Here is a 23,292-nt window from a genome sequence, read left to right on the forward strand (position 1 = left end):
TCTGGATGTTGCCAAGCCCCGATGAAGTGAGCTGTAGCTCACGAAAGCTTATGCTCTAATAAATTTGTTAGTCTCTAAGGTGCCACAAGTACTCCTTTTCTTTTTGCGAAGCCCTTTACAGCGTCACTGACGCTTCAGACGCAGGGCTGGGCACGGTGCTGATACAAGCCTATGCTAAGTGGGGGAGATACCCCATCGGATACCTGAGCAAGAAGCTGCTTCCCCGGGAGCAGAACTATGCAACCATCGAGAAGAAATGCCTGGCCATGGGGCAGGCCCTTGAGAAGCTGCAGCTGGATCTACTGGGGCGGCGTTTCACGGTGTGCACCAGGGATCTCACCCTGAAAGCACCTCGAGGGCCACATGAGGACTAGCACATTGGCCCGAGGCCCCGCCCTGGCAAGGCTGCCAGGGCCTGCCCCCAGGGGTATGACATGGAGGTGGGCCATGGGGCGGGAGTGCTGAGGTTAGAGCCGATGGGGGCGGGGGCCTGAGCTTCCCCAAGTCGCTGGCTCAGTGGCCCTGCTCCACTCAGGCTGGAAAGGGAGAAGTGACTAAGTGGGGCTGTTTCTTGTTTTTTTTCTTTTTTTTTTCCAATGGGTTGCATGCAAAGGGGGTGGGACTCAGTTTCCCTGGGTGTTGCTTGTTTAACAAGTGTCACAGAGTGCGGGGGAGTCGGGCCCTGCACCCCCCCTTTCCTGCGATTCCCCAGGACTCTCAGCCAGCCAGTAACACAGAAGGTTTATTAGCCGACAGGAACACGGTCCAAACCAGAGCTTGTAGGTACAGAGACCAGGACCCCTCAGTCAGGGGGACAGGGAGCTTGGAGCCTGGCCCTGGGTGTCCCTCCATTTCCCCAGCCAGTTCCAAACTGAAGCCCCCTGCAGCCCTCGCACCCAGCCCCCCCCGCCCCTCCTCCAGCCTTTGTCCAGGTTCCCAGGCAGGTGTCACCCGGCCCCAACCCCCTCCTGGGCTCAGGGCACCTGCTCAGGTATCGTCCCTCCAGTGATGTCACCCCCGATGCCCCCCCACCATCCTGCACCAACGCAGCCAGTCCCCGGCAAACTCCCACCAACATCCCCAGGTCAATGCACCCCACACCCTGCTGCATCACAAAGAGGGGAGGGGAGAGGGGGTTGGGGGGACACAGGGCCGGTGAGGGAATGTGGGACCCCGCCAATGGCCTGGAGAACGGAGACCCCAGCGGCCGGGACCTGGGGACCGGGAGCCCCAGCTGGGTCTGGCGGGAGGGGTGGGGGGACAATGGGCTGTGGGGAGAGGACCCCGGTGACCGGACCAGCCGGTCCCGGCCGGCGGGGAACAAAGGACGGAGGAGAGAGGCCCCAGCCACCTGTTTACCTGGGAGGGAGGACAAAGGACAGAGGCGGGGCTTGGGGGAGGTGATCTGGGGGCTCGGCTGGGGAGGGAGCAGGCAGAGCCCCCCCGGATACGGGACAGCCCTAGATGGGCTGGGCTGGGCTGGGGGAGGCCAGGCCTGAGGCCGGGGAGTTTCCTGGGCTGGGTTCGAGGCTCACTGATCCTCCTGTGTCAGGCCAGCCCAGAGTCGCTCCGGGCTAGAGATCGGATCCTGCGGCGGAAGCAGAGCCGGAGCGGGGCCGTTCCAAGATGTTTATTATCCGCGGGCCCCGTGTGGGGCCAAGCAGCAGCACAAAGACAGGAGGGCACAGGCTGGGCTCTGCCGCCGTGAGCCTGGCGCACGCGGGGGCTCGGGCTGGACTCAGCATGGGGGCAGGTCACAGATGCAGCGATGGGGGCACAGACTGGGGGAGGGGGAAGGGGCCTTTCCCCTCAAGAGGTGCCAGCCCCGATCCAGTCCCCCACCTCTGTCCGCAGGGGGGCTGTGTCCAGCCATCGGTCCAGGCCCTGTGCCCGGCTCCATGGGGCATCTCCTGGGTGACCAATGCAAGGTGGTGCCTGCTGCGAGGCATGGGGGGCAGGGCCACTGGGGGGCTGGAGGTCCAGAGCCCAGCCTACGCGGGCTCACACACACCACCCCAAGCAATATCCAGCCTTGCTGGTCTGCGGTCCTCGCCCCCCGGGTCAGCCACCTGCTCCCCCGTTACCCCCAGAGACCCTGCCAGGGCACAGCTCTCACGGGGCCCCCAGAACAGGGCTCAGAGACTGGCCAGGGCCCTGCTGGCTTCCCACTCCCCTGTGGGGCTGGCTCCCCCTCCCCAGGGGACCCCATACTCCCAGCAGCCCCTCGCGCTGCTCACCCACTGTCCCTCGGGGCTCCCTGCGCACCCTGACCAGCCTACAGCAGCCCCCTTTCTGCACCTGCTCCCCATACTCCTGCCCCCCCGACCAGGCTCCCAGCTCAGGACCCCTGGAAATGCTCCTGCCCTCTCCCTGAGCCAGGGGCTGGCCTGGCTGGGGGCACGGTGCCACCCACGCTGGGCTCTGTGTCTGCCCCAGGGTGTCTTGTGCCAGCGGGCAGCTCTCCGCACATCCAAGGCCTTTCCCCACTGGAGCCCAGGCCAGCCCCATGGGGGCCAGGTTAACAGCTGGCGGGGGGGGGTTCGCTCACCCAGGGCCCCACCCAGCCCGCACCCCAGGACAGGAGCAACTGGGCACAAGGGGACAGGCTGTGCTGGGGCCTGGGCACATGGGGGATGCTCGCTGGAGGCCCCAGGCCCAGCCAGCCATGGGGGGGGACATGCTGAGATCACCCTGCATTGGGCCAGAGACCCAGGCCCCTGCTAGCAGGGCTGGGGGTCACCGGGGAGACGCGCCACAGACACCTTTCCCTGCCCCGATGCCCGCAGGGACGGATGTGCAGAGCCTCCCAGCCGGGGCAACCAGCACACCTGACAGTATCGCCAACCCTCACTGTGCCTGGGGCAGGGAGGTGGGGTGCGGGAAGAGGTGCAGGATGTAGGAGGGGGCTTGGGGTGCAGGCTCTGGGACAGGGCTCACAGCTGGGGCAGGGGTACAGGAGGTGCAGAGTGTGGGAGGGGGTTTGGGGTGCAGGCTCTGGGAGGGGGCTCAGGGCTGGGGTGCGGGAGGTGCAGGGTGTGGGAGGGGCTTTGGGGTGCAGGCTGTGGAAGGGGACTCAAGGCTCGGGCAGGGGGTTGGGGTGCGGGAGGAGGTGCAGAGTGTGAGAGGGGGTTTGGGGTGCAGGAGGGGGTTTGGGGTGCAGGCTCTGGAAGGGGGCTCAGGGCTGGGGCAGTGGTGTGGGAGGAGGTGAGGGGTGCAGGCTCCGGCAGGTGGTGCGGGTGGCTCCCGGTCAGCGGCACAGTGGGGCTAAGGCAGGTTCCCTGCCTGCCCTCGTCCTGCGCCAGTCCCGAAAGCAGTTGGCATGTCCCTGCCCCTGCCTGCAGGCACCGCCCCCGCAGCTCCCATTGGCCGCAGTTCCTGGCGAATGGGAGCTGCAGAGCCGGTGCTGGATGTGGGGGCAGCAAATGGAGACCCCTTGGCCCCCCTAGGCCTGGGGGCTGGACATGCCAGCCAGTTCTAGGGGCAGCGCAGGGCCAGGGCAGCAGAGAGCCTGCCTTAGCCCCACTGTGCCGCCTGACTAAAATCCCCTGGGGCGGCTGCAGCAGCCTCCAGGAGATCGAGCCCGATTCATGTTGGTGACCCTAAGCCCAGCGTGGCCCCTAGCCCAGCCCTTGGGACACCAACCCCCCATCCAGAGCCCAGCCCCCCAATGGGGCACGGCCTTCCTGGGCCCCACTGCCAGCACCAGGGAGCCCAGGCCCCGGCCTTTAGGAGTCCATGGGGCAGCACAGCCCTGGGGTGGGGGTGGGTAAGAGACAAGGGCTGAGGGTTGGGCAGAGGGGACTCAAGGTGGCCCCAGGCTGCTGACAGGAGGATGCTGAGGGGGGGCCCAGGCTTCTGAGGGGATGCTAGGGAGGGCCCAGGCTGCTGAGGGGGGCTGAGGGGGGCTCCCAGGCTGCTGAGGGGGGGCCCAGGCTGCTGGCAGGGGTCCCCGGCTGCCGGGGGGGCCCCAGGTTGCTGGGGGGGGGCTAGGGGGGCCCCAGGCTGCTGACGGTGGTGTAGCTGATCTTGGAGAGGGAGGTGCCAGTGGCAGGCACGTCGTCGTCGGGCGCGGGGCGGGGCGGGCGCCGGGGCCGGCAGCGGGCGAAGGTGGCGGTGAAGGCGGTGCGGAAGCGCCGGTTCATGAAGCAGTAGATGAGGGGGTTGGTGCAGGCCGAGGTGTAGGACAGCAGGTGGATGAAGGAGATGGGGGCGCCCGAGAGCGCCCGCTGGGCCGAGGCCGGGGCGAAGCCGCGCCAGGCATTGGCGGAGAAGATGGGCAGCCAGCAGAGGAAGAACATGACCACGATGACGATCAGCATGCGGATCACCCGCTTCTTGGCCAGCAGCTTGGCCTGCGAGCTATTGACGCGGGCGCCGTCCTGCTGCACCCCCCCCGCGCCGACCCGGCCCAGCGAGCTCAGCTCCAGCACCCCCCCCGGCCTGGCCAGCTGCACGTAGCACCCGTCGTCCTCTAGCCCCGGTGCCAGGGGCTCCGTGGCACCATGCTGGAGACCTGGGGAGGGAGCAGAGCCACCGGCCGCCCCGCATCAGAGCCAGGGGTCGGCCTGCTCCCGCCCGTCAGCCAACAGGCCCAAGGAGTCCAAGGGGTGGGGCTCTGGGAAGCGGATGGGGTGGATGGGGGGGTCCGCGGGTGTGACTGAGGGATCCCAGGGATGGACGGTGTGACAAAGTGGGGTTTTATTCATCTTGTTATGTTGCATGTGAGTCTTACTGTCCTATACCAATACTGGGTGTGCCTCAGTTTCCCTGTGTGCTACACCAATACTTCAGGGGTGGGAACTGGGGGTGTGATGTTGCTGAGGCCCTCAGGGCAGGTGAGGCTGCCCAGCTGTTTGCACCTGTGTAACCTGGGCCGGGGGCAGTTGTGTGGATGGTGTGGTGTGTATGGATGGGGGGGCTGGGGGCGTGTGTGGACAGGGATGGGGGGGCCAGGGGTGTGAATGGGGGCCCCAAGAGTGGTGCGTGTGGATGGAGGGGCTGGGGGCATGCATGGATGGGGGGTGTGTGGGGATGGGGGGGCCGGGGGCAGATGCGTGGATGGGGGTGTGTGGATGGGGGGGCCAGGGGTGTGAATGGGGGGCCCTCAAGTGTGGTGTGGGTAGACAGCGGGGCCGGGAGCATGGATGGTGTGGGATGGGGGCATGCGCGTGGATGGGGGGGCCAGGGGCGGGTGTGAATGGGGGGGAGCGTGGACGGGGGTGTGTGGATGGGAGGGGCAGGGGGTGTGCGTGGATGGGGGGGTGTGAGGATGGGGGGGGCCAGGAGCAGATGCGTGGACGGGAGTGTGTGGATGGGGGGCCTGGGGATGTGAAGGGGGGCCCCAACGGTGGTGTGTGTGGATGGGGGGGCTGGGGACAGGTGTGTGGATGGGGGGGCTCGGGGCATGAGTGGACGGGGGTGTGTGCGCATGGCGGGTCTGGGGGTGTGCGTGGATGGAGGGGGCCCCGGGGTGTGCGAAGGGGGGCCCCAAGGGAGGTGTGTGGATGGGGGGGCCGGGGGCATGCGTGTGGACGGGATGGGTCTGGGGCATGTGCTTGGATGGGGGGGCGTAGACGGGGGCATGTGTGGACGGGGGGACTGGGCATGTGAATGGGGGCCCCGAGGGAGGTGTGTGTGGACGGGGGGGTCAGGCGTGTGAATGGGGGCCCCAAGGGAGGTGTGTGGGGATGGGGGGGCCGGGGGCGTGTGCGTGGACGGGGGGACCGGGCGTGTGAATGGGGGCCCCAAGGGAGGTGTGTGTGGACGGGGGGGTCGGGCGTGTGAATGGGGGCCCCAAGGGAGGTGTGTGGGGATGGGGGGGCCGGGGGCGTGCGCGTGGACGGGGGGACCGGGCGTGTGAATGGGGGCCCCAAGGCAGGTGTGTGGGGATGGGGGGGGCCGGGGGCATGCGGGGATGGGGGGGCTGAGGCGTGTGCGTGGACGGGGGGACCGGGCGTATGAATGGGGGCCCCAAGGGAGGTGTGTGGGGATGGGGGGGCCGGGGGCGTGCGCGTGGACGGGGGGACCGGGCGTGTGAATGGGGGCCCCAAGGGAGGTGTGTGTGGACGGGGGGGTCGGGCGTGTGAATGGGGGCCCCAAGGGAGGTGTGTGGGGATGGGGGGGCCGGGGGCGTGCACATGCCGTTGGGTGTGGACGGGGGCTCTCAGCCTGTCACTCACCCGTGGCTCCTCTCTTGACGTCCATCTCGAAGCGGATGCCGCGGTACAGCTCGCGGGAGATGAGTCCATAGGCCACGGCCATCACCACGCCAGGGATGAAGAAGAGGATGAGGAGCAGCAGGATGTACCTGGGGCGGGCACAGCCTGTCACTTGCCCCTCAGCCTGGCTGCCCGTGTGCCACCCCCCTCCCGGGCCCTGCTCCGTCCAAGCCCACCACCAGGCTGGACCTGGGGCTCCCCGGGGTGCTGGCAGGACCCCCGTGGCCTGGACACCCCCGCAGTCAGCCATGCCGTGCCGTGCCTCCCACTCTGGCTACCCCATCCCAACAGGGGCCTGGCTCCCGGCACCGCCCTGGGCAGCGTGTCCTCTGGGCCAGAGCCCAGCACCTGCTGCTTGCCCAGGCCAGGACCACTGTAGTGGGGGGGAGGGTGCTGAGGGCACAGTGGGGCAGGGGGCACAGGGGGGATGTGACGAAGTGGGACTATTCTTAATGTTCTCCCTGAATACTGGGTGGGTGCCTCAGTTTCCCCTAGGCAGTTCTTAAGTCTCTAGGTGGTGGGATCAGGGGGGTGGTTGTGGCAGAGCCCTAGAGGGCCAGTGGGATGGTGTCTGCACAGAGAAAGGCTGATGCCGTCTCCTGGCCACTGATGGCCTGGGCCCCTCCTCTGCAGAGGTGGCAACTGAAGGGGTTGGAGAACAAAGAGATCAGGTGGCCTCCTGGCCCGGGAAAGAGACAAAGGCAGAAGAGGGGCAGGAGAGTTTCAGTTTGGAGCTGGCTGGGGAAATGGAGGGGGGCCCACATGGGGATCTGGGCTCCCTGCCCCCAAGCTGGACCCGACTGAGGGGTCATGTTCTCTGCACCTACAAGCTCTGGTTTAGACCATGTTCCTTTCGTCTAATAAACCTTCTGTGTTACTGGCTGGCTGAGAGTCACGTCTGACTGCGGAGTTGGGGGGCAGGACCCTCTGGCTGCCCCAGGACCCTGTCTGGGCGGACTTGCTGTGGGAAGCGCACGGAGGGGCAGAGGATGCTGGATGCTCCGAGGTCAGACCCAGGAAGGGGGGAGCCGGGGGAGCTGCGTGTCCTGCAGACAGGCTGCTCCCAGAGAGGAGACTCCCCCAGAGTCCTGCCCGGCTCCGTAGGGAGCAGCTCCAGAGCATGGCCCGGGGACCCCGTGACAGGGGGCAGCGCGCAGGGAGGCACAGGGGGCCCATGGCTCGGTGCGGGTGACTTACCAGGCCTGTGTGAAGTGCTGGTTGGGCCAGCGGTGCTGGCACTGGGCAAGGCCGGGCCGGGCGGGCACGGGCACTGTGGTGCTATAGATGGCGTAGGGCAGCATGAGCAGCAGGGAGAGCAGCCAGGTGCTGGCGATGACCCGGTAGGCATGGGAGCGGGTCTGCCACACGCGGGACTGCAGCGGGTTGCAGATGGCGCTGTACCGCTCAATGGCGATCGCCACCAGGCTGAAGGTGGAGACGCTGACGGACATGCCTGGGGGGGGTGAGCGCTGCGTGAGAACTGCCCCCCAGGCCTGCACCTGGCACTGCCTGCACACCTCCTGGGTCAGCAGGTGAACCAGGTACCCAGCGCCGCTCCCAGAGGCAGGGAGACAGACCCAGGCCTGACCCCCAGCACCAGCCAGGGCTGGCAGCTCTGCCCAGGAGCTCCCTGGCTACCCACTCCCCACCCCGAGCTGGACTCTGGTGCCCAGAGATCCCCAGCTCTGCCCAGCCCCCGGCACCTCCAGGTCCCTGGTCCTGGCACACACAGATGCCTGGCCCTGCCCAGCTCCTGGCCCCCCAGATCCCCGCCCAGCCCGGCCGCACTCACTCATGAGATAGGCCATGAGCTTGCAGACAGCGGTGCCGAAGACGAAGGTGCCCATGAGGTTGGGCAGCAGGGTGAAGGGCATACAGCACACGGCCAGCAGCAGGTCGCTCAGCGCCAGCGAGAGCAGGAAGCAGTTGGTGACAGTGCGGAGCCGCCGGTTCAGGGCCAGCACCACGACAATGAGCGAGTTCCCGAAGACGCTGAGCAGGAAGATCAGCGAGTAGAGCAGGACTCGCACCGTGAAGTCCAGGTCTGCGGAGATGGAGAGGCAGCATGAGGCCAGGACGCCTGGCTTGGGGGGGGGGGGAGGGGTCTGGTGGCCAGGACGCCTGGGTCCTGCCTGGCTTGGGGAGGGGAGAGGGGTATGGTGGGTTAGAGCAGGGGGGCTGGGAGCCAGGATGCCCATGATGGTGCCTGGGGGGGCCCCCACTGACTCTGCCTCAGGATGGCTCCCCCCTGGCTCTGTGACTGGGCCATGCTGGCCTCTGTCTGCCAGCTCCCACCCTGTGCCCACTGCTCCCCCTCCCATCTGGGCACAGCCTCTCCTGGCTGTAGACAAATCTCTGCATCAAGCATCTTCACAAAACTTTCATATGACTTTATGTTATGCCTCTATTTTCATACAACTTTGTATCCGATACTTATATAGAAAACGTTGTATTGAGCCTTGGTATAATGTTAAAAAATGTCTTTTTGCGAGGTGTAGAACAAGGGCTCCCCCCTTTTAATCAATTGCCCTGTTGGATGAACGAGGTGTGAATGAGGACGAGGTGTGAATGAGGACGGGCGGTAGGCCGGCACCTCCAGACAGCTGCAACCCTTGGCCAGACCCAAGAACAATAAAACGGGTCAAGTGGGCTCACTAAAGAAGATCAGACGTATTGATGGTCTTGGGGGTTAGAAGCGACACCTTCTTTTGAAAACACCCTCTTTGAAAAAAGAAAAGGAGTACTTGTGGCACCTTAGAGACTAACAAATTTATTAGAGCATAAGCTTTCGTGAGCTACAGCTCACTTCATCGGATGCATTTGGTGGAAAAAACAGAGGAGAGATTTTTTCCACCAAATGCATCCGATGAAGTGAGCTGTAGCTCACGAAAGCTTATGCTCTAATAAATTTGTTAGTCTCTAAGGTGCCACAAGTACTCCTTTTCTTTTTGCGAATACAGACTAACACGGCTGCTACTCTGAAACCCTCTTTGAAAGTACATGTAGCAGCATTAAGACAACGCCCAGAAGGAAGCGACGCCGGTGACCAACAGACACAGACACAGATTTTGACGCTGGGCTAGATTTGCACGAGAGGGAAGTGGCTATAAATGTGAGGTGTCTTGCAGAGGACCCCGGGTCTCGTCTTGTCAACATGGGAGCATCGATCGGATCGGCAGATGCCCGGCTCCACCTCTCCCCCGTCTAACTCACCTGGCCAGTGAAGTTAAGGGGAGCAACTAGTTGGTAACGACGAGACAGAGTGTGCTTGTGTGTGTGTGTGTAGGAGTGTAATATCCATCATATGCTGTGGTGGTGATTGATACATGGATTACCAATAAAGGTGGCACGTCACCTTGTCTCCCCTGAAAAGATCCTGTGCAGAACTTTAAGTACAACATGGCACCGGGGCAGCCGCAGGGCTGACAGCCAGGCACAACATCCCGGTGGGGACCAGTGTGGCACAACCAACACCCCGGGCACTGAGAGCCCACGGCACTGCACTGGGTCTGCCCCCTCCCCCCAGGCACCACACTGGGTCCGCTCCCCCCGGGCGCCGCGCTGGGTCTGCTCCCCCTGACTCCCCCACCTCGGGCACTGCACTGGGTCCGCCCCCCAGTCTGGAAGAGAGGTGGGGGCAGAGATGGGCTCTGGGAACTCTCAGTGGCCAGAGAGATTCCTGCCTGGGGAGAACGACCAGGCCGGGCTGGCCCAGGGGTGATGGGAGAGAATCGGGAATCTGACCCATTACCTCCTGCATCCCCCAGACTGAGGGGGAGTTGCTGACACTGACAGGGGCAGAGGAAACTCCTCTAAGCCCCGAGCCCCGTTGGCCTGTGGAACTCACCACCACAAGGTCCCCTGGCCGGGCCCTGGCATCGCTGTGGCTATCGAGCTGCCAGAGTGAGGCCAGAGAGAGGCAATCAGCAAAGTCCGACCAGCTGCGTGGGGCCCCGGCCACCTCGCCCTGAAGGAGGAATCCCGGGGACAGTTGATCCACTAGGGGCTCCAGGCTCTGAGGGGCTGGCCCTGGTCTGGGGGAGCTGGGAGCCCCACCGGAGTGGCCCTGGGCAGAGACCTGCCCTGGACAGCTGACAGCCCAGAAAGGTGCATGGTGCAGCACGTGGGCTCGCCGTGCTCCTTCCCAGAGATGGCCATGAGTCTCTGCTGTCTCACTTGGGGGGCACTTGCTGGCAGGTGCAGAGATGGCAGGCTGGAACCAGGGTGCACCGCCGTGGGGTGGGCTGGAGGGACTGGGCACCGCCAGGCCAGTTGCAGCTCCTCCAGCCTAAGCGGCGTTGCCCCAGTCCCCGGGCTAACAGCGCCGCCACCCCCAATGGCTCGCACGCCGCTCCCCCTGCTGAACCCCCACAGCGGGACCAGCCAGCACAGAGTGGGCAGGGAGCTCCAGGGAGAGCTCTGTCCCGTGTCCAGCGGGGGTGCTCTGGGCAGGGGACTGGGGGGGCTTAGGAGGGGGCTCTGTCCCGTGTCCAGCGGGAGGGCTCGGGGGGGCTCTGGGCATGGGACCAGGTCCAGCGGGGGGATCAGGGGAGCTGTGTCCCTTGTTCGGCAGGGGATGCTCGGGGGGCTCTGGGCAGGGGACCGGGGGGGCTCTGGGAACAGGCTGACATCACGCCTGGGGCGACAGAGACATGGGGGGGAGCCCGAGCAGGACTTGGTCCCAGGGGGCTGGTGGTTGCTGTAGAGGGCTGGTGGACGCTGCTCCATTAACCTCCCTGGCCCTGAGCCTTGAGTTGCCCCAGCTGGGTCCTGGAGACAATAAACCCTTGAGAGCCCAGGTGGGGGAGGGATCCCCCGGGCTGCACGCTCTGGCCGGGCCCCTCCCTCCCCAGCCCAGCGCCAACACCCGGGGCGTCCAGCTGCCCCGGCCCCGCCGAGCAGACCAAGGTCACCCAAGGACCCCGGCAGCCCAGCGTCCCGTGTCCGCCCGTGGCTGGCGCCAGCTGCCGAGCAAACGGCCGGAACAGGCTGCTGGACGTCGGGGGCACCCAGGCAGGGGCCGCAGGCAGCTGGAGCCCAGAGGCTCCGTCTGAGAGACCTGGGGGCCCCCCCACAGGGACTGATAAGTGGGGGTGCAGCACGTGGCCATGGATCCCAGCAGAGCCACGCGGCTCCGAGATGCTCGGGCCGGCTACGAGTCCTGGGCAAATGGCTGGTTTCCTCAGGGTCACACTGGCAAGGCCTGGAGATTCCCCTGCACCTGGCTCTAGGAGCCGGTGCCACATGCCGGCTCAGTGGGACACCAAAGGATCTGGGGTCACAGCGGACAAGCGACCCCCTCTGGGCCAAACACCCGGGGGGGCAGGAAAGCAGCGGCTCTGGTACCAGCACAGGGCCCAGCCCCGGGCAAGGGTGGCTCCAGTCCAGCGGCTGCGGGGAGGGGAGCCAGGGGTGAGGGGCACCAACAGGGCGAGAAGCCCGACACGGAAAGAAGGGACAAACCCTGACCCCTGGACGCAGCTCGTGGCCCCAGGCTGGACACTCGCCCGGACAGAGACGGGGAGCCAATGCCCTCCCCGGCACTGCGGTAACGGGCAGCTCGGGCACCCAGTGACACCTCCCCACAGAGCCAGCCTGGGGGGGTCGTGGGGACCCAGCAGCCCTAGTCCAGCACCCCCAAGCCAGGGCCGGACTGGTGCCCCCTAGAGGGGAAGGCCCCAGATTCCAGCACTCGGCACCTTCCACACCCCCGTGGGGGGGCGTTACCCCCACGTCCCCCACACTCCCCCCCCGGCACACACTGCTCCTATACTGGGAGGACAGCACAACTCACCTTTTCTCTGCCTAAGAGAGAATCACAGCTGGGCTGGGGGGAACTGTGGGTCGGGAGTGGGGGGCACCGGCAGGGCTGGGGGGCGGGGGCTGTGGGTCGGGAGTGGGGGGCACCGGCAGGGCTGGGGGGCGGGGGCTGTGGGTCGGGAGTGGGGGCACTGGCAGGGCTGGGGGGCGGGGGCTGTGGGTCGGGAGTGAGGGCACCGGCAGGGCTGGGGGGGGGCTGGAACAGCCTCTCACTTGCAGAACAACCCCTCCCCCCCCCGGATTCCCAGCCCCGCAGCTCCCAGAGTCGGAGGGTCCCTGCCCCAGACGTGGGGGACGCAGGATGGAGCCCCTGGGACTCACCGCCACCGCGGCAGCAGGGACCCTGGCCGCATCTGAGCGAAGGCCGAGCCCCGGGGCTGGGGGCAGTGCGGGGAGTATGACACACGGGGCGGTCTCCCGGGGGGGGGGGCTCGTGCCGGGAGGGCGCCGGTCTCACCTGCGGGGCTCCGCAGCGGGTCGCAGAGGCTCCGGTTCCAGCCCGAGGCGTTGCCGGGCCCCCCCGCGCACAGCAGCCGCTGCAGCGTCTCGTTCATGCGCCGCGGGTCCAGGGCTCCGGCCGCGCCCATCCCCGGCGCCTCGCGGCGGCTCGCCCGGGCGGTGCCCAGGGCCCCGGTCCGGACCCGCCGCAGCCTCCGCTCGGCTCCGGCGCCGGGACCGACTGAGCTCGAGCCGCCACCGGCCGCGGATCCGCGAGCGAACAGCGCCCCCTGCTGGGCCCGGCCCAACGGGAAGGGGGGGCTGCGGGTCGGGAGTGAGGGGCACCGGCGGGAATGGGGGGAGCCCAGGGCTGGTGAAGGGTTAGTGAATTTCAGTTCCAGGCACTGTCGGGGGTCCCTGCATCTCCCCCGGACCCCAGAGCCTGGCTGTAAGCACGGAGCCCAGCAGGAAGTGAGGGGTTCGGGGGGAGCCCACATGGGTGCTGGGCCTGGCCAGATCCTTGCAGGGGCCCAGAGAGGCCTGGGCCACTTCCAGCGTTTGAAGCCCCAGCCAAAATACATTAAAACCACGATGCTGCACGGCCTAATCTTGGACCATCGACCCCCCTTTTTATTCATATTTATGAACATTTTACACTCTTTAATGCGATGGGGGGGAGTGTGGCGGGGCGTCCGGCTCCCAGGACAGGGCGGGGGAAGCGGGGCCCAGGGGTCCAGCCCCCAGGATGGGGGGGAGTGGGGCTTGGGGGTCCAGCCCCCAGGAAAAGCTGCTGGAACCCCAGGTCCATCCAACGCCCCCTGGCTGGCAGCCGGCATCAGCTTGCGGCGGATCCAGGCCCAGACCCCCAGGGTCCCTGGGGGTTGTGTAGCCAGATCCCCCAGCCCAGGGCTGGGCCCAGACACACCCACAGGCTGAACGGGGGTCTGGGGTCAGAGACTGGAGAGGGGTCCAGGAGCAGGACCCAGGCATCCAGATGGCTGGTGCTGTGGGGTGTCGCGTTGTGGTGGGTGGGCCTGGGGTGCTGCGTCGGGGGCAGGGCCAGGCTGGAGCTGCCCCACGGTGGGTGAGGGGCCCGGGGAGTGGATGCTGTCTCCCGGCAGCGCCTGGCTCCGTAGGCATCCTGTGTTTGCCCTGCTTATCCGAGCGGGCGGGCGGGCGGCACGGGCATCGCGCTTGCCAGGCAGGACCGTGTTGACTTGCGGCTCCGAGCTCCGACCTGTTTACCCGGGGAGGGGGGTTGGGGGGGAACAGCTGCAGTTTTTCACCCCAGCCGCTTGCCCATTGTCTGGGCACCTGGCGCCCAGAGCTGCCCGCCCACGTGGCCTGCGGCCGGGAGACAGCCCCCCCTGGAGCCCCGTCACGTGGTACAACCCCCCCGGCGCCCCCACAGAGTCCAATGATATGGTATGACCCCCAGTGCCCCCCCAGCACCCTGTGATGTGGTACAACCCCTCAGTGCCCCCCTGTCACGGAGTCCCCGGGCGATGCTCTGGAACTGCTCCCTACGAAGGCAGGCAGGACTCTGGGGGAGTCTCCTCTCTGGGTGCAGCCTGTCTGCAGGACACACAGCTCCCCCAGCTCCCCCCTTCCTGGGTCTGACCTCGGAGCATCCAGCATCCTCTGCCCCTCCCTGCGCTTCTGTCACGGAGGGTGGGGGAGTCTGGGGCCTGCACCCCTCTTCCTGGGATTCACCGTGACTCTCAGCCAGCCAGTAAAAGGGAAGGTTTATTGGACAATAGGAACACAGTCCAAAACAGAGCTTGGGGGTACAACCAGGACCCCTCAGTCAAGTCCTTCTGGGGGAGCAGGGAGCTTAGACCCCAGCCCTGGGTTCCCTGCGTTCCACCACCCAGCCCCAAACTGAAACTAAAACCCCCCCTAGCAGGCTCCCTCCTGCAGCCTTTGTCCACCTTCCCAGGGCAGAGGTGTCACCTCCCCCTCCCGCTCCCGGCTCAGGTGACAGGCTCTCGGGTACCCCATCCGCAGGGGGTGAAACTCCCCTGCCACATCCCCAGGCCAACACTCCCCCCTCCCTGCTGCATCACAGCTTCCCACAGCAAGTCCGCCTAGGCAGGGTCCTGGGGAAGCCAGAGGGTCCTGCCCCCCAAGTCCACAGTCAGACGTGACTCTCAGCCAGCCAGTAACACAGAAGGTTTATTAGACGACAGGAACATGGTCTGAAACAGAGCCCGTAGGTGCAGAGAACAGGACCCCTCAGCCGGGTCCATTTTGGGGGGCAGTGAGCCAGACAACCCCATCTGCACTTCACTCCTTGTCCCCAGCCAGCCCCAAACTGAAACTCTCTCCAGCCCCCCCCACTTTGTCTCTTTCCCGGGCCAGGAGGTCACCAGATTCCTTTGTTCTCCAACCCTTTAGCTCTCACCTTGCAGGGGGGGGAAGGTCCCAGGCCATCAGTCCCCAGGAAACAGGGTGTCGGCCATTCTCTGTGTCCAGACCCCAGCACCCACCTGCCCTCTAGGGCTCTGCAACGATCGTAAACCCTTATCCCACCCCCTAGATACTTAAGAACTGCATCAGGGAAACTGAGGCATCCCCACACTACTGAGAGGAAACATTAAGAACAGTCCCGCTTCGTCACATCTCTCCCCGCTTCGAGACTGAACTGAGCGGGGTCACTTTAGCCGGTGACCTGGGGAAGTTCGAAGCCACCAACGTTCCCATGGATGCACCAGCATCTCTCCTGTTCCTTGGTGGGACTTACACCAGGCCCTTCCAGTTTCATGCCCTCCCTTAGGTCGGAGGTGGTCGATAGCACTCGCATGCCGCATGTGGGAAGGTTTATGCGGCCTGTGCCCTTTTGCCGCCCCCAAAACCCCCGGGGGTCAAACTGGGATTGGGTCTTCCCCCAGCGCTCCAGTCTGGAGGCCTGCAATTCGGGCTCTCTTGGTTAAGAGCCCCCATCTTGGCCTGGGCCACATACTGTTCACTTACAGAACTAGCATGGAGACATCCCTTTCTCAACAACCTTGTCTCCCCAACAAGCTGGCCAAACACAGCCACTTGGTTTAGGACTGTTTAACTGTAACAGTTTTCACTCCATCTGAGACCTTCTCAAAGCTATCCACACTGGATCCTTCAACAGGAAAGTCAGTGGCTTCATTCACAACCGAAAATTTCTGGCTGTTAGGAACTGAAACTTTCTTAATTAAATCACTTTCACACCCTGCAGTGGCAGTAAACTGCTTGCAAAGACTCCAGGAGGATTCCTTTCCCTAGGGGCTTTTCTATGCAACAATTCACCCTTCACAGAAATTCTGCCCTTTCCCTCTTCACCTAGGGCTTGCTCTAGAGAAACACTTTCCTGAGAAAAGGAGTACTTGTGGCACCTTAGAGACTAACAAATTTATTAGAGCATAAACTTTCGTGAGCTACAGCTCACTGCATCCGATGAAGTGAGCTGTAGCTCACGAAAGTTTATGCTCTAATAAATTTGTTAGTCTCTAAGGTGCCACAAGTCCTCCTTTTCTTTTTGCGAATACAGACTAACCACGGCTGCTACTCTGAAGACTTCCTAGAGAAAAGGCTAGAAGCCTTCTCCTTCCCTTTGCCACACACAAGTTCAGGAATCTTTTCCTTCTTACTACAGGTTTCCACACCCTCAGTCGATAACAAAATCAAATCACCTTCATGCTCTCTTTGTGCCCTGGCTAGACACCCTGATTAATCAGAGCTGCTACACCCTTTCCCAGCCACACACTAGCAACAGGCAAAATACAAGCACCAGAATTGTCTGGTCTCTGGGATTTTACATAGACACTAACTGGATGCGACCTAGTTACAGGGCCAGTCTCCCGAGCAGACACAAATTTAGGACCATTCCCTTGCTGGGATTTAGCTGAATCCAGAACCAACTCTGAGACAACTGCACTATCCTCCACCATCCCAGGCTGAAAGGCCCCTTCTGTCTGCTCCATAGACAAAGAAGAGCCGGACACACTTTCTCCTTTCCCAGACACCCAGCTCGGGATCATTCCCCTGGTCCCAGCACACAGTGGGGGTAGGCAGCGAGCTCTCTGCTTTCCTCACTGCATCAGAGCCAGCGTGAGCCCCCTCTATGGTGTGCAAGGGGGTGGGGAGCATCTCTCCGTCCCACCCAGCCCCAGGGGTCTGGTTACAGGCAGGCAGGTAGCCTGAGCCTAGCAGCTCCTCACTGCTGCCAGCCAGATCATCTGCATTTTCACTTACCATTTCCCTCTCCGCCGATTGGTTCCCTGGATTCAAATTCAAACCAGTTACAGGAGCAGGGCCTGGATCCTGTCCCAAAGAGACACAGTCACCCCACAACAGGGTCTCACAGCTGGTATCCTGGAGAACCCCAACAACCAGCCAGCCCCACCCCTCCTGGGTCTGCACAGGGATCTGGGCCACAGGCAAGGCAGGGGCTTCATCCCTGGGATCCTCACCCAGCTCACACAGCCCCCCAGCATCTGAGGCTGCACCATCCGGGGCCTGACAACAGTTCTCTCTGTCCCAGGATCTCGCCACCCCAGGGATGTCTCCCCATTGACCATCACCTTCCGCTCCCACTGGGGGTCCGAGGGGCCTGAGCCCAGGAGACTCCACCCAGACATATCAGTTGGGCTCAGGAGTAGGAGCCTGTCCACCACCCCACCCATCTGGCTGACTGAGTCTATGGCCTTGGGACCCAGCAAGGGAGCTAGACACCGGGGCTTTTCCACAGGGTCCCCTTGGTTCAAATCGCCAGCCTGCTCAAAGGCAGTGAGGTGGCCTCCACATCCCCCCCATCCTTAACCAGGGGCAGCAATTTAGTCTCGAGGTTCCCTGTGGAACTGGCACCCTGGGGTCTATCCCCACTCACCCCTGGGAGGTCCCCTCTGCCTCTCCGCTCCACCATCGCCAGTTCATGCTGCTGCTGCTTCTCCTGCAGCTCTTTCTTGCGCTCTCGCTGTCTCTTATGGTTCTCGGACTCAGCTCCAATCCCGTCTGTCTCCGATCCGCTGATGGGGCACTGGATCGTGAAGACCCTCGTCTGGTCGGGGACAGGAGTCTTGGGGATGCCTGGCTACCGCTCCAGCTGCTCCCAGATCCTGCTATAGCCCCATTGGGGTCAGGAATCTGCTCCTTAGAGCGATCATCCTCCTCCAGCTGCACGATTAACTGTGCTTTGGGGAACTTTCCAACACTCAACCCTCTCTTTTTGCACAGGGTTACAATGTCCTTCTTAAGGAGATGGTGACAGGCCATCACTCCGCTGTCCCCAAGTTGTTGTGGACTCACAGGCCTGTGTGCTCTCAGCTCCCCATGGTTTCCAGGGAGAACCCCTAGTGTGCTGGCCTTTCTCGAGGTCACCACCTATTTGCCAGGGTCGAGCTGCAGACTCCTCTGCCCCTGGGACCACTTGCTGCAATCCCCAGGGGAACCCTGTTACTGCAACAGTCCTTCTCTCTCCCAGAGCCAAGCCACAGGCTCCTCCACCCCTGAGACTGCTCCCCGCAGTCCCCAGGAGGACCCCATTACTGCACAGTCCTTCTTGCTGGTCACACACTCCCAGGGGTTAACCGCCCCCTGAAACCGCTCCTCTCTGAGCCTTCAGCATGCCTGGTCCTCGTCAATCCCCCTTCGTTTTACTGCTCCCCAGTCACTTACTGCAGGAAGCGCCATCTGTGTGGTGCAGTACATCCCACCGCTGCCACCAGTTGTCACGGAGTCCCCAGGTGATGCTCTGGAACTGCTCCCTACGGAGCCAGTCAAGACTCTGGGGAAGTCTCCTTTCTGTGTGAAGACTGTCTGCAGGACACACAGCTCACACAGCTTCCACCTTCCTGGGTCTGACCTCAGAGCATTCAGCATCCTCTGCCCCTCTGTGCGCTTCCCACAGTGAGTCCGCCCAGGTGGGGTCCTAGGGCAGCCAGAGGGTCCTGCACCCCAACTCTGCAGTCAGACGCGACTCTCAGCCAGCCAGTAAAACAGAAGGTTTATTAGACGACAGGAACATGGTCTAACACAGAGCTTGTAGGTACAGAGAAGAGGATCCCTCTGCTGGGTCCATTTTGGGGGGCAGTGAGCCTGACAACCCCGTCTGCACTTCATTCCTCGTCCCCAGCCAGCCCCAAACTGAAACTCTCTCCAGCCCCCCCCCCCGGGCTTTGTCCCTTTCCTGAGCCAGGGGGGCATGGGATTCCTTTGTTCTCCAACCCTTTAGCTCTCACCTTGCAGGCGGGGAGGAAGGGCCCAGGCCATCAGTGGCCAGGAAACAGGTGTCGGCCCTTAAGAAAAGGAGTACTTGTGGCACCTTAGAGACTAACAAATTTATTTGAGCATAAGCTTTCGTGAGCTACAGCTCACTTCATCAGATGCATTTGGTGGAAAAAACAGAGGAGAGATTTATATACACACACACAGAGAACATGAAACAATGGGTTTATCATACACACTGTAAGGAGAGTGATCACTTAAGATAAGCCATCACTAGTGGGGGGGGGGGAAACCTTTCATGGTGACAAGCAAGGTAGGCTAATTCCAGCAGTTAACAAGAATATCAGAGGAACAGTGGGGGGTGGGGTGGGAGGGAGAAATACCATGGGGAAATAGTTTTACTTTGTGTAATGACTCATCCATTCCCAGTCTCTATTTAAGTTAATTGTATCCAGTTTGCAAATTAATTCCAATTCAGCAGTCTCTCGTTGGAGTCTGTTTTTGAAGCTTTTTTGTTGAAGTATAGCCACTCTTAGGTCTGTAATCGTGTGACCGGAGAGATTGAAGTGTTCTCCAACTGGTTTTTGAATGTTATAATTCTTGACGTCTGATTTGTGTCCATTCATTCTTTTACGTAGAGACTGTCCAGTTTGACCAATGTACATGGCAGAGGGGCATTGCTGGCACATGATGGCACACACCTGCCCTCTAGGGCTCTGCAACGATCATACACCCTTATCCCACCCCCTAGATATTTAAGAACTGCACAGGGGAAACTGAGGCACCCCCACACTATTCAGAGGAAACATTACGAAAAGTCCCGCTTCGTCACACCCCGAGAGAGTGTGGCCCCCCAAGAAGGGCTGTCACACTGAAGGGGGCTCCCCCCAGGGACCGCATGGGGCCGAGAGTGGACGCGACCTGGGGGTCTGTGACACCTGGCTCCACCCCACCACAGCAGCCCAGCCCTGCACTGGGACTCGCTGGCGTCTCTGGGCTCCATTGGGACAGGGCCAGGGGCTGGCAGGGGCCAGGAGCCAGCCCTCGCCCCTCACTGCCCGGGCACAGCCCCCAGGCCTTCCCCACCGGCGCCAGCCCAGACCTGCGTCTGCCACTCCAGGTGCTCGATGCGCAGCGCCAGCTTGAAGGCGCTGGACTCCAGCTCAGCGAGCAGCCGGGCGAACTTGGTCTGCAGAGTGTCCAGCGCATCCTCCAGGGCCCCCGTGCGCCGCTCGGCCTCCCGCTGGCGCACGCTCTCCTCCGCCACGGCGTTCACGTCCAGCTTGTCCATGCCCACGAGAATCTCCCGGCCCTTGGCCTCCAGCGCGGCCTTGGCGCTGGGGAACTCGCTTAGCACGGCCTGCAGGTCCTCCTTGGACAGGCAGAACAGGTCCGAGTAGCCGATGCTCTGGATGTTGGCCGTGCGCCGGTTCCCTGACCTGTTCCCTGCGGAGACGGGACCTGCTGGGACCGAGGCCCCCACTCGCCCCAGGGGTGCAGCCGGGCGAACCCCCAACATCCCAGCTGGGCCTGGCCCAGGAGCCCCCAACATCCCAGCTGGGCCCAGACCCAGAGCCCCCAACATCCTGCCCGGCCCCGGGATGTAGGGAGGGGTGGGAGCAGGGGGCGGGAGCAGAAGGCAGGGCAGGAAGCGAGGAAGGGGTGGGCGGGAATTGGGGCTGTAGGGCGGGGTGGGAGCAGGCGGTGGGAGCAAGGGGCTGTGGGGCAGGACCAGGGCCTGCGGGGTGCAAGCCTGGGGCTGTAGAGTGGGCAGGAGCAGGGCGCTGTGGGGCGGGCGGGAACTGGGGGATGAGGACAGGGCCGGAGGAGGGAACTGCGGGGCGGGCGGAAGCAGGGCCTGTGGGGAGGGCGGGAGCAGGGGGCAGGAGCCAGCAGCCAGGCTTACCCTTGATGTTAATGATGCTGATTTCACCGAAGTAGAGCCCCTCGCCCAGCACGGCGAACTGCGTGCGCCCATCGTCGCCCACCACGGCCAGCCGCCCCTCGCGGATGAAGTACATCTCCCGCCCGATGTCGCCCTTGCGGCACACGTACTCACCCGGGCTGTAGACCTGGGGCCGCAGCTTGAGCACCAGCTCCTCCAGCAGGCCCTGCTCGCAGGTCTGGAAGAGCTGCACCTTGCGCAGCGTGGCCAGGTGCACGCTCACCGCCACCTCGGCCCGCAGCTGCTCGGGCAGGTGCTGCAGGGCCTGCTGCTCGTTGGTCACCTTCTTGTTGAGGTACAGGTGCTGGTGCCAGCGGGCCACGCGGGTCTCCAGGCGCCGGCCCACGCGGTGCAGCCGCAGGTAGCCCTTCACCTGCTCGGCGTCGGGGTACAAGGCGGCCTCGGCCGTGCTTAGGCTGGAGATGACAGAGCTCATGCTGCCCATGATGGTGGCGAAGCCCATGACAGCCAGCAGGACGCTGGCCACCATGAAGAGGAACTCCTCCTGGCGCCGGGGCACGGGTGTGTCGCCCACGGTGCTGAGCACCAGCGTGGAGAGGTGGAAGCTGTAGAGGTACTGGCGCAGCGGGCGGGCGAAACCTGGCCGGCTGTGGTTGGGGTAGACCCAGGCGTCCGCCCCGAAGCCGATGGCCCCCGAGAGCGCGTAGTAGAGGCAGGCGTTCCAGTGGATGGTGACGAAGACGTAGAGCATGAGCTTGGCGATGCGGAAGGCGTGGGGGTACGCCGTGCGTGTCTCCTGCCGGTCCAAGGCCTCGAAGAGGCGTGCTGTGCGCAGGAACCGGTTGGCCCGCACGGCCGGCACCTGCAGGCCCAGCCGCAGGTACAGCAGGTCGGTGGGCAGCACCGAGGCCACGTCCCACAGCAGGTGTGCAGAGCGCAGGTAGTGCTGGGCAATCAGGGCCCGGTCCCGCACCAGGATCCCCTGCTCCAGGAACCCTGTCGGGGGGAGGGTGGAGGGGACTGAGCACAGGGCCCCCCACAGCTCTGGACATGCGCCCCCAGCAGGGCTCCCTGGGGCCAGGGTTCTGGGCGTGGGCTCCCAAGCCTGGGTTTCGTCGAGTGACATCCCAGGTGTCAGCTCTGCCCAGCCTGCTGGATGGCCCATTAAGGACCATCACCTACACAACTGACCCACTGAGAGAAGGCAGACACGCCTGGGGACTCAGCCAGGTGTGCAGGGACCTGCCTATGGACAGAACTAAGGTGTTGCTATGCCATGTGCTGGAGAGCGTGTCCTTGGGACGAAGAAAGCAGAGACCACATGGCAAGAGACTATAAAAGGGTGATGTCTCATCTCCATCTTGTCTTCAATCCTCCTTCTTGCCTCTGGTGGGACTTTGCTACAAACTGAAGCTCTGAACAAAGGACTGAATGACCCATCCCAGCTGTGAATGAACTTCAGAGACTTGATTTGAACCTGCAGTTTAATCTGTCACTGCTACAAGCCTGAACCAAGAACTTTGCCATGACTGGATGTCATTGATTCCCTTTCACCAATTCTAGCTCATCTCTATCTTTCCCTTTTATGAATAAACCTTTAGATTTGAAAGGATTGGCCACAACGCGATTTGTAGGTAAGATCTGATTTGTATATTGACCTGGGTCTGAGGCTTGGTCCTTGGGGATCGGGAGAACCTGGATGGGGGGCAGGGCAGGCAGGGGGCTGGGTGGGGGGCTGGGCTGTATGGATGGGGGGCAGGGCAGGGGTCTGGGCACGGTGGGCAGAGGGGCTGTGTGGGTGGGGGGAAGGCGGCTGGGCTCTGGCTGGCGGGGGGCAGGCTGCAGGGCGGCGGGGGGCTCACCAGTGTGGAGGCGCACCACGATGTCCAGCAGGTAGAGCAGGTCACTCAGGTAATCCAGGCTCAGCCACAGGGCCAGGTGCTGCTGCTGCACCTCAGGGAAGCAGGACCTGCGAGTGGCCGAGCCGGTGCATCACCCCGGTGCCAGCAGCTCCCCATGGGCACCTGCCCGGGGTGCCCCCCATCCCCGCCCCCTCTTGCCCCGCCCATCTTGGATACCCCCTAGCCTGCCCGGGGGGCCTTGGCTTGTGGGCTCGGCTGCAGCTGGGGCAGGCGCCCCAGAGTGGACAGATGTCTGGGTGTCCGGGCCGGCACTGGGGCTGGGCAGAGCTGCCTTCAGCGCCCGCTGTGCCACCAATGCCCCGTGTTAGGCCCTGGTCCCACCTGCCCGCTGGGGATGGCAGCACTGTCCTGCTCCTGCGGGTGGGGGGATCTCCTTGTGACAAAACAGGACTGTTCTTAATGTTTCCTCTGAATATCGTGGGGGTGCCTCAATTTCCCTAGTCAGTTCTTAAGTATCTAGGGGGTGGGATAAGGGTGTATGATCCTTGCAGAGCCCTAGAGGGCAGGTGTGTGCAGAGGTCTGGACACAGAGAAGGGCCGACACCCTGTTTCCTGGCAGCTGATGGCCTGGCCCTTCCCCCCTGCAAGGTGAGAGCTAAAGGGTTGGAGAGCAAAGGAATCCGGTGACCTCCTGGCCCCGGAAAAAGACAAAGCTCAGGAGTGGGGGGGAGGGGGCTGGAGAGAGTTTCAGTTTGGGGCTGGCTGGGGACATGGAGTGAAGTGCAGACGTGGTTGTCTGGCTCACTGCCCCCCAAAATGGACCCAGCTGAGGGATCCTGTTCTCGGTACC

General features: G+C 63.6%; 2 protein-coding genes across 2 annotated transcripts; both read right to left on the reverse strand.

The window, feature by feature from the left end:
* Window positions 1–3,610: 3,610 nt before the first annotated feature.
* CCKBR (cholecystokinin B receptor) lies at window positions 3,611–12,727 on the reverse strand. Its single transcript, XM_038418009.2, has 5 exons — window positions 12,496–12,727; window positions 8,011–8,262; window positions 7,416–7,671; window positions 6,180–6,307; window positions 3,611–4,513 (listed from the first exon to the last, which is right to left on the reverse strand). The coding sequence occupies exons 1-5, from the start codon at window positions 12,623–12,625 to the stop codon at window positions 3,987–3,989; spliced, it is 1,293 nt and encodes a 430-aa protein (XP_038273937.2). The 5' UTR covers window positions 12,626–12,727; the 3' UTR covers window positions 3,611–3,986.
* A 6,998-nt stretch (window positions 12,728–19,725) lies between these two features.
* CNGA4 (cyclic nucleotide gated channel subunit alpha 4) lies at window positions 19,726–22,624 on the reverse strand. Its single transcript, XM_043503904.1, has 4 exons — window positions 22,605–22,624; window positions 22,443–22,549; window positions 20,581–21,576; window positions 19,726–20,120 (listed from the first exon to the last, which is right to left on the reverse strand). The coding sequence occupies exons 1-4, from the start codon at window positions 22,622–22,624 to the stop codon at window positions 19,726–19,728; spliced, it is 1,518 nt and encodes a 505-aa protein (XP_043359839.1).
* Between the last annotated feature and the right edge of the window lie 668 nt (window positions 22,625–23,292).

This window comes from Dermochelys coriacea, chromosome 1, assembly GCF_009764565.3.
Source record: "Dermochelys coriacea isolate rDerCor1 chromosome 1, rDerCor1.pri.v4, whole genome shotgun sequence".
NCBI lineage: Eukaryota > Metazoa > Chordata > Testudines > Dermochelyidae > Dermochelys > Dermochelys coriacea.

What these genes read in the sequence shown, in the direction of transcription:
- CCKBR (XM_038418009.2), bottom strand. Translation starts at nt 12,625, where the DNA reads ATGGGCGCGGCCGGAGCCCTGGACCCGCGGCGCATGAACGAGACGCTG. An exon ending in CCCGCTGCGGAGCCCCGCAG is followed by an intron (nt 8,263 to 12,495) that starts GTGAGACCGGCG and finishes CCATCTCCGCAG; the next exon opens with ACCTGGACTTCACGGTGCGA. An exon ending in CAGCACTTCACACAGGCCTG is followed by an intron (nt 6,308 to 7,415) that starts GTAAGTCACCCG and finishes TGCCCGCCCCAG; the next exon opens with GTACATCCTGCTGCTCCTCA.
- CNGA4 (XM_043503904.1), bottom strand. Translation starts at nt 22,624, where the DNA reads ATGGGGGGCACCCCGGGCAG. An exon ending in ATGGGGGGCACCCCGGGCAG is followed by an intron (nt 22,550 to 22,604) that starts GTGCCCATGGGG and finishes GGCCACTCGCAG; the next exon opens with GTCCTGCTTCCCTGAGGTGC. An exon ending in CAGCATCATTAACATCAAGG is followed by an intron (nt 20,121 to 20,580) that starts GTAAGCCTGGCT and finishes CCGTCTCCGCAG; the next exon opens with GGAACAGGTCAGGGAACCGG.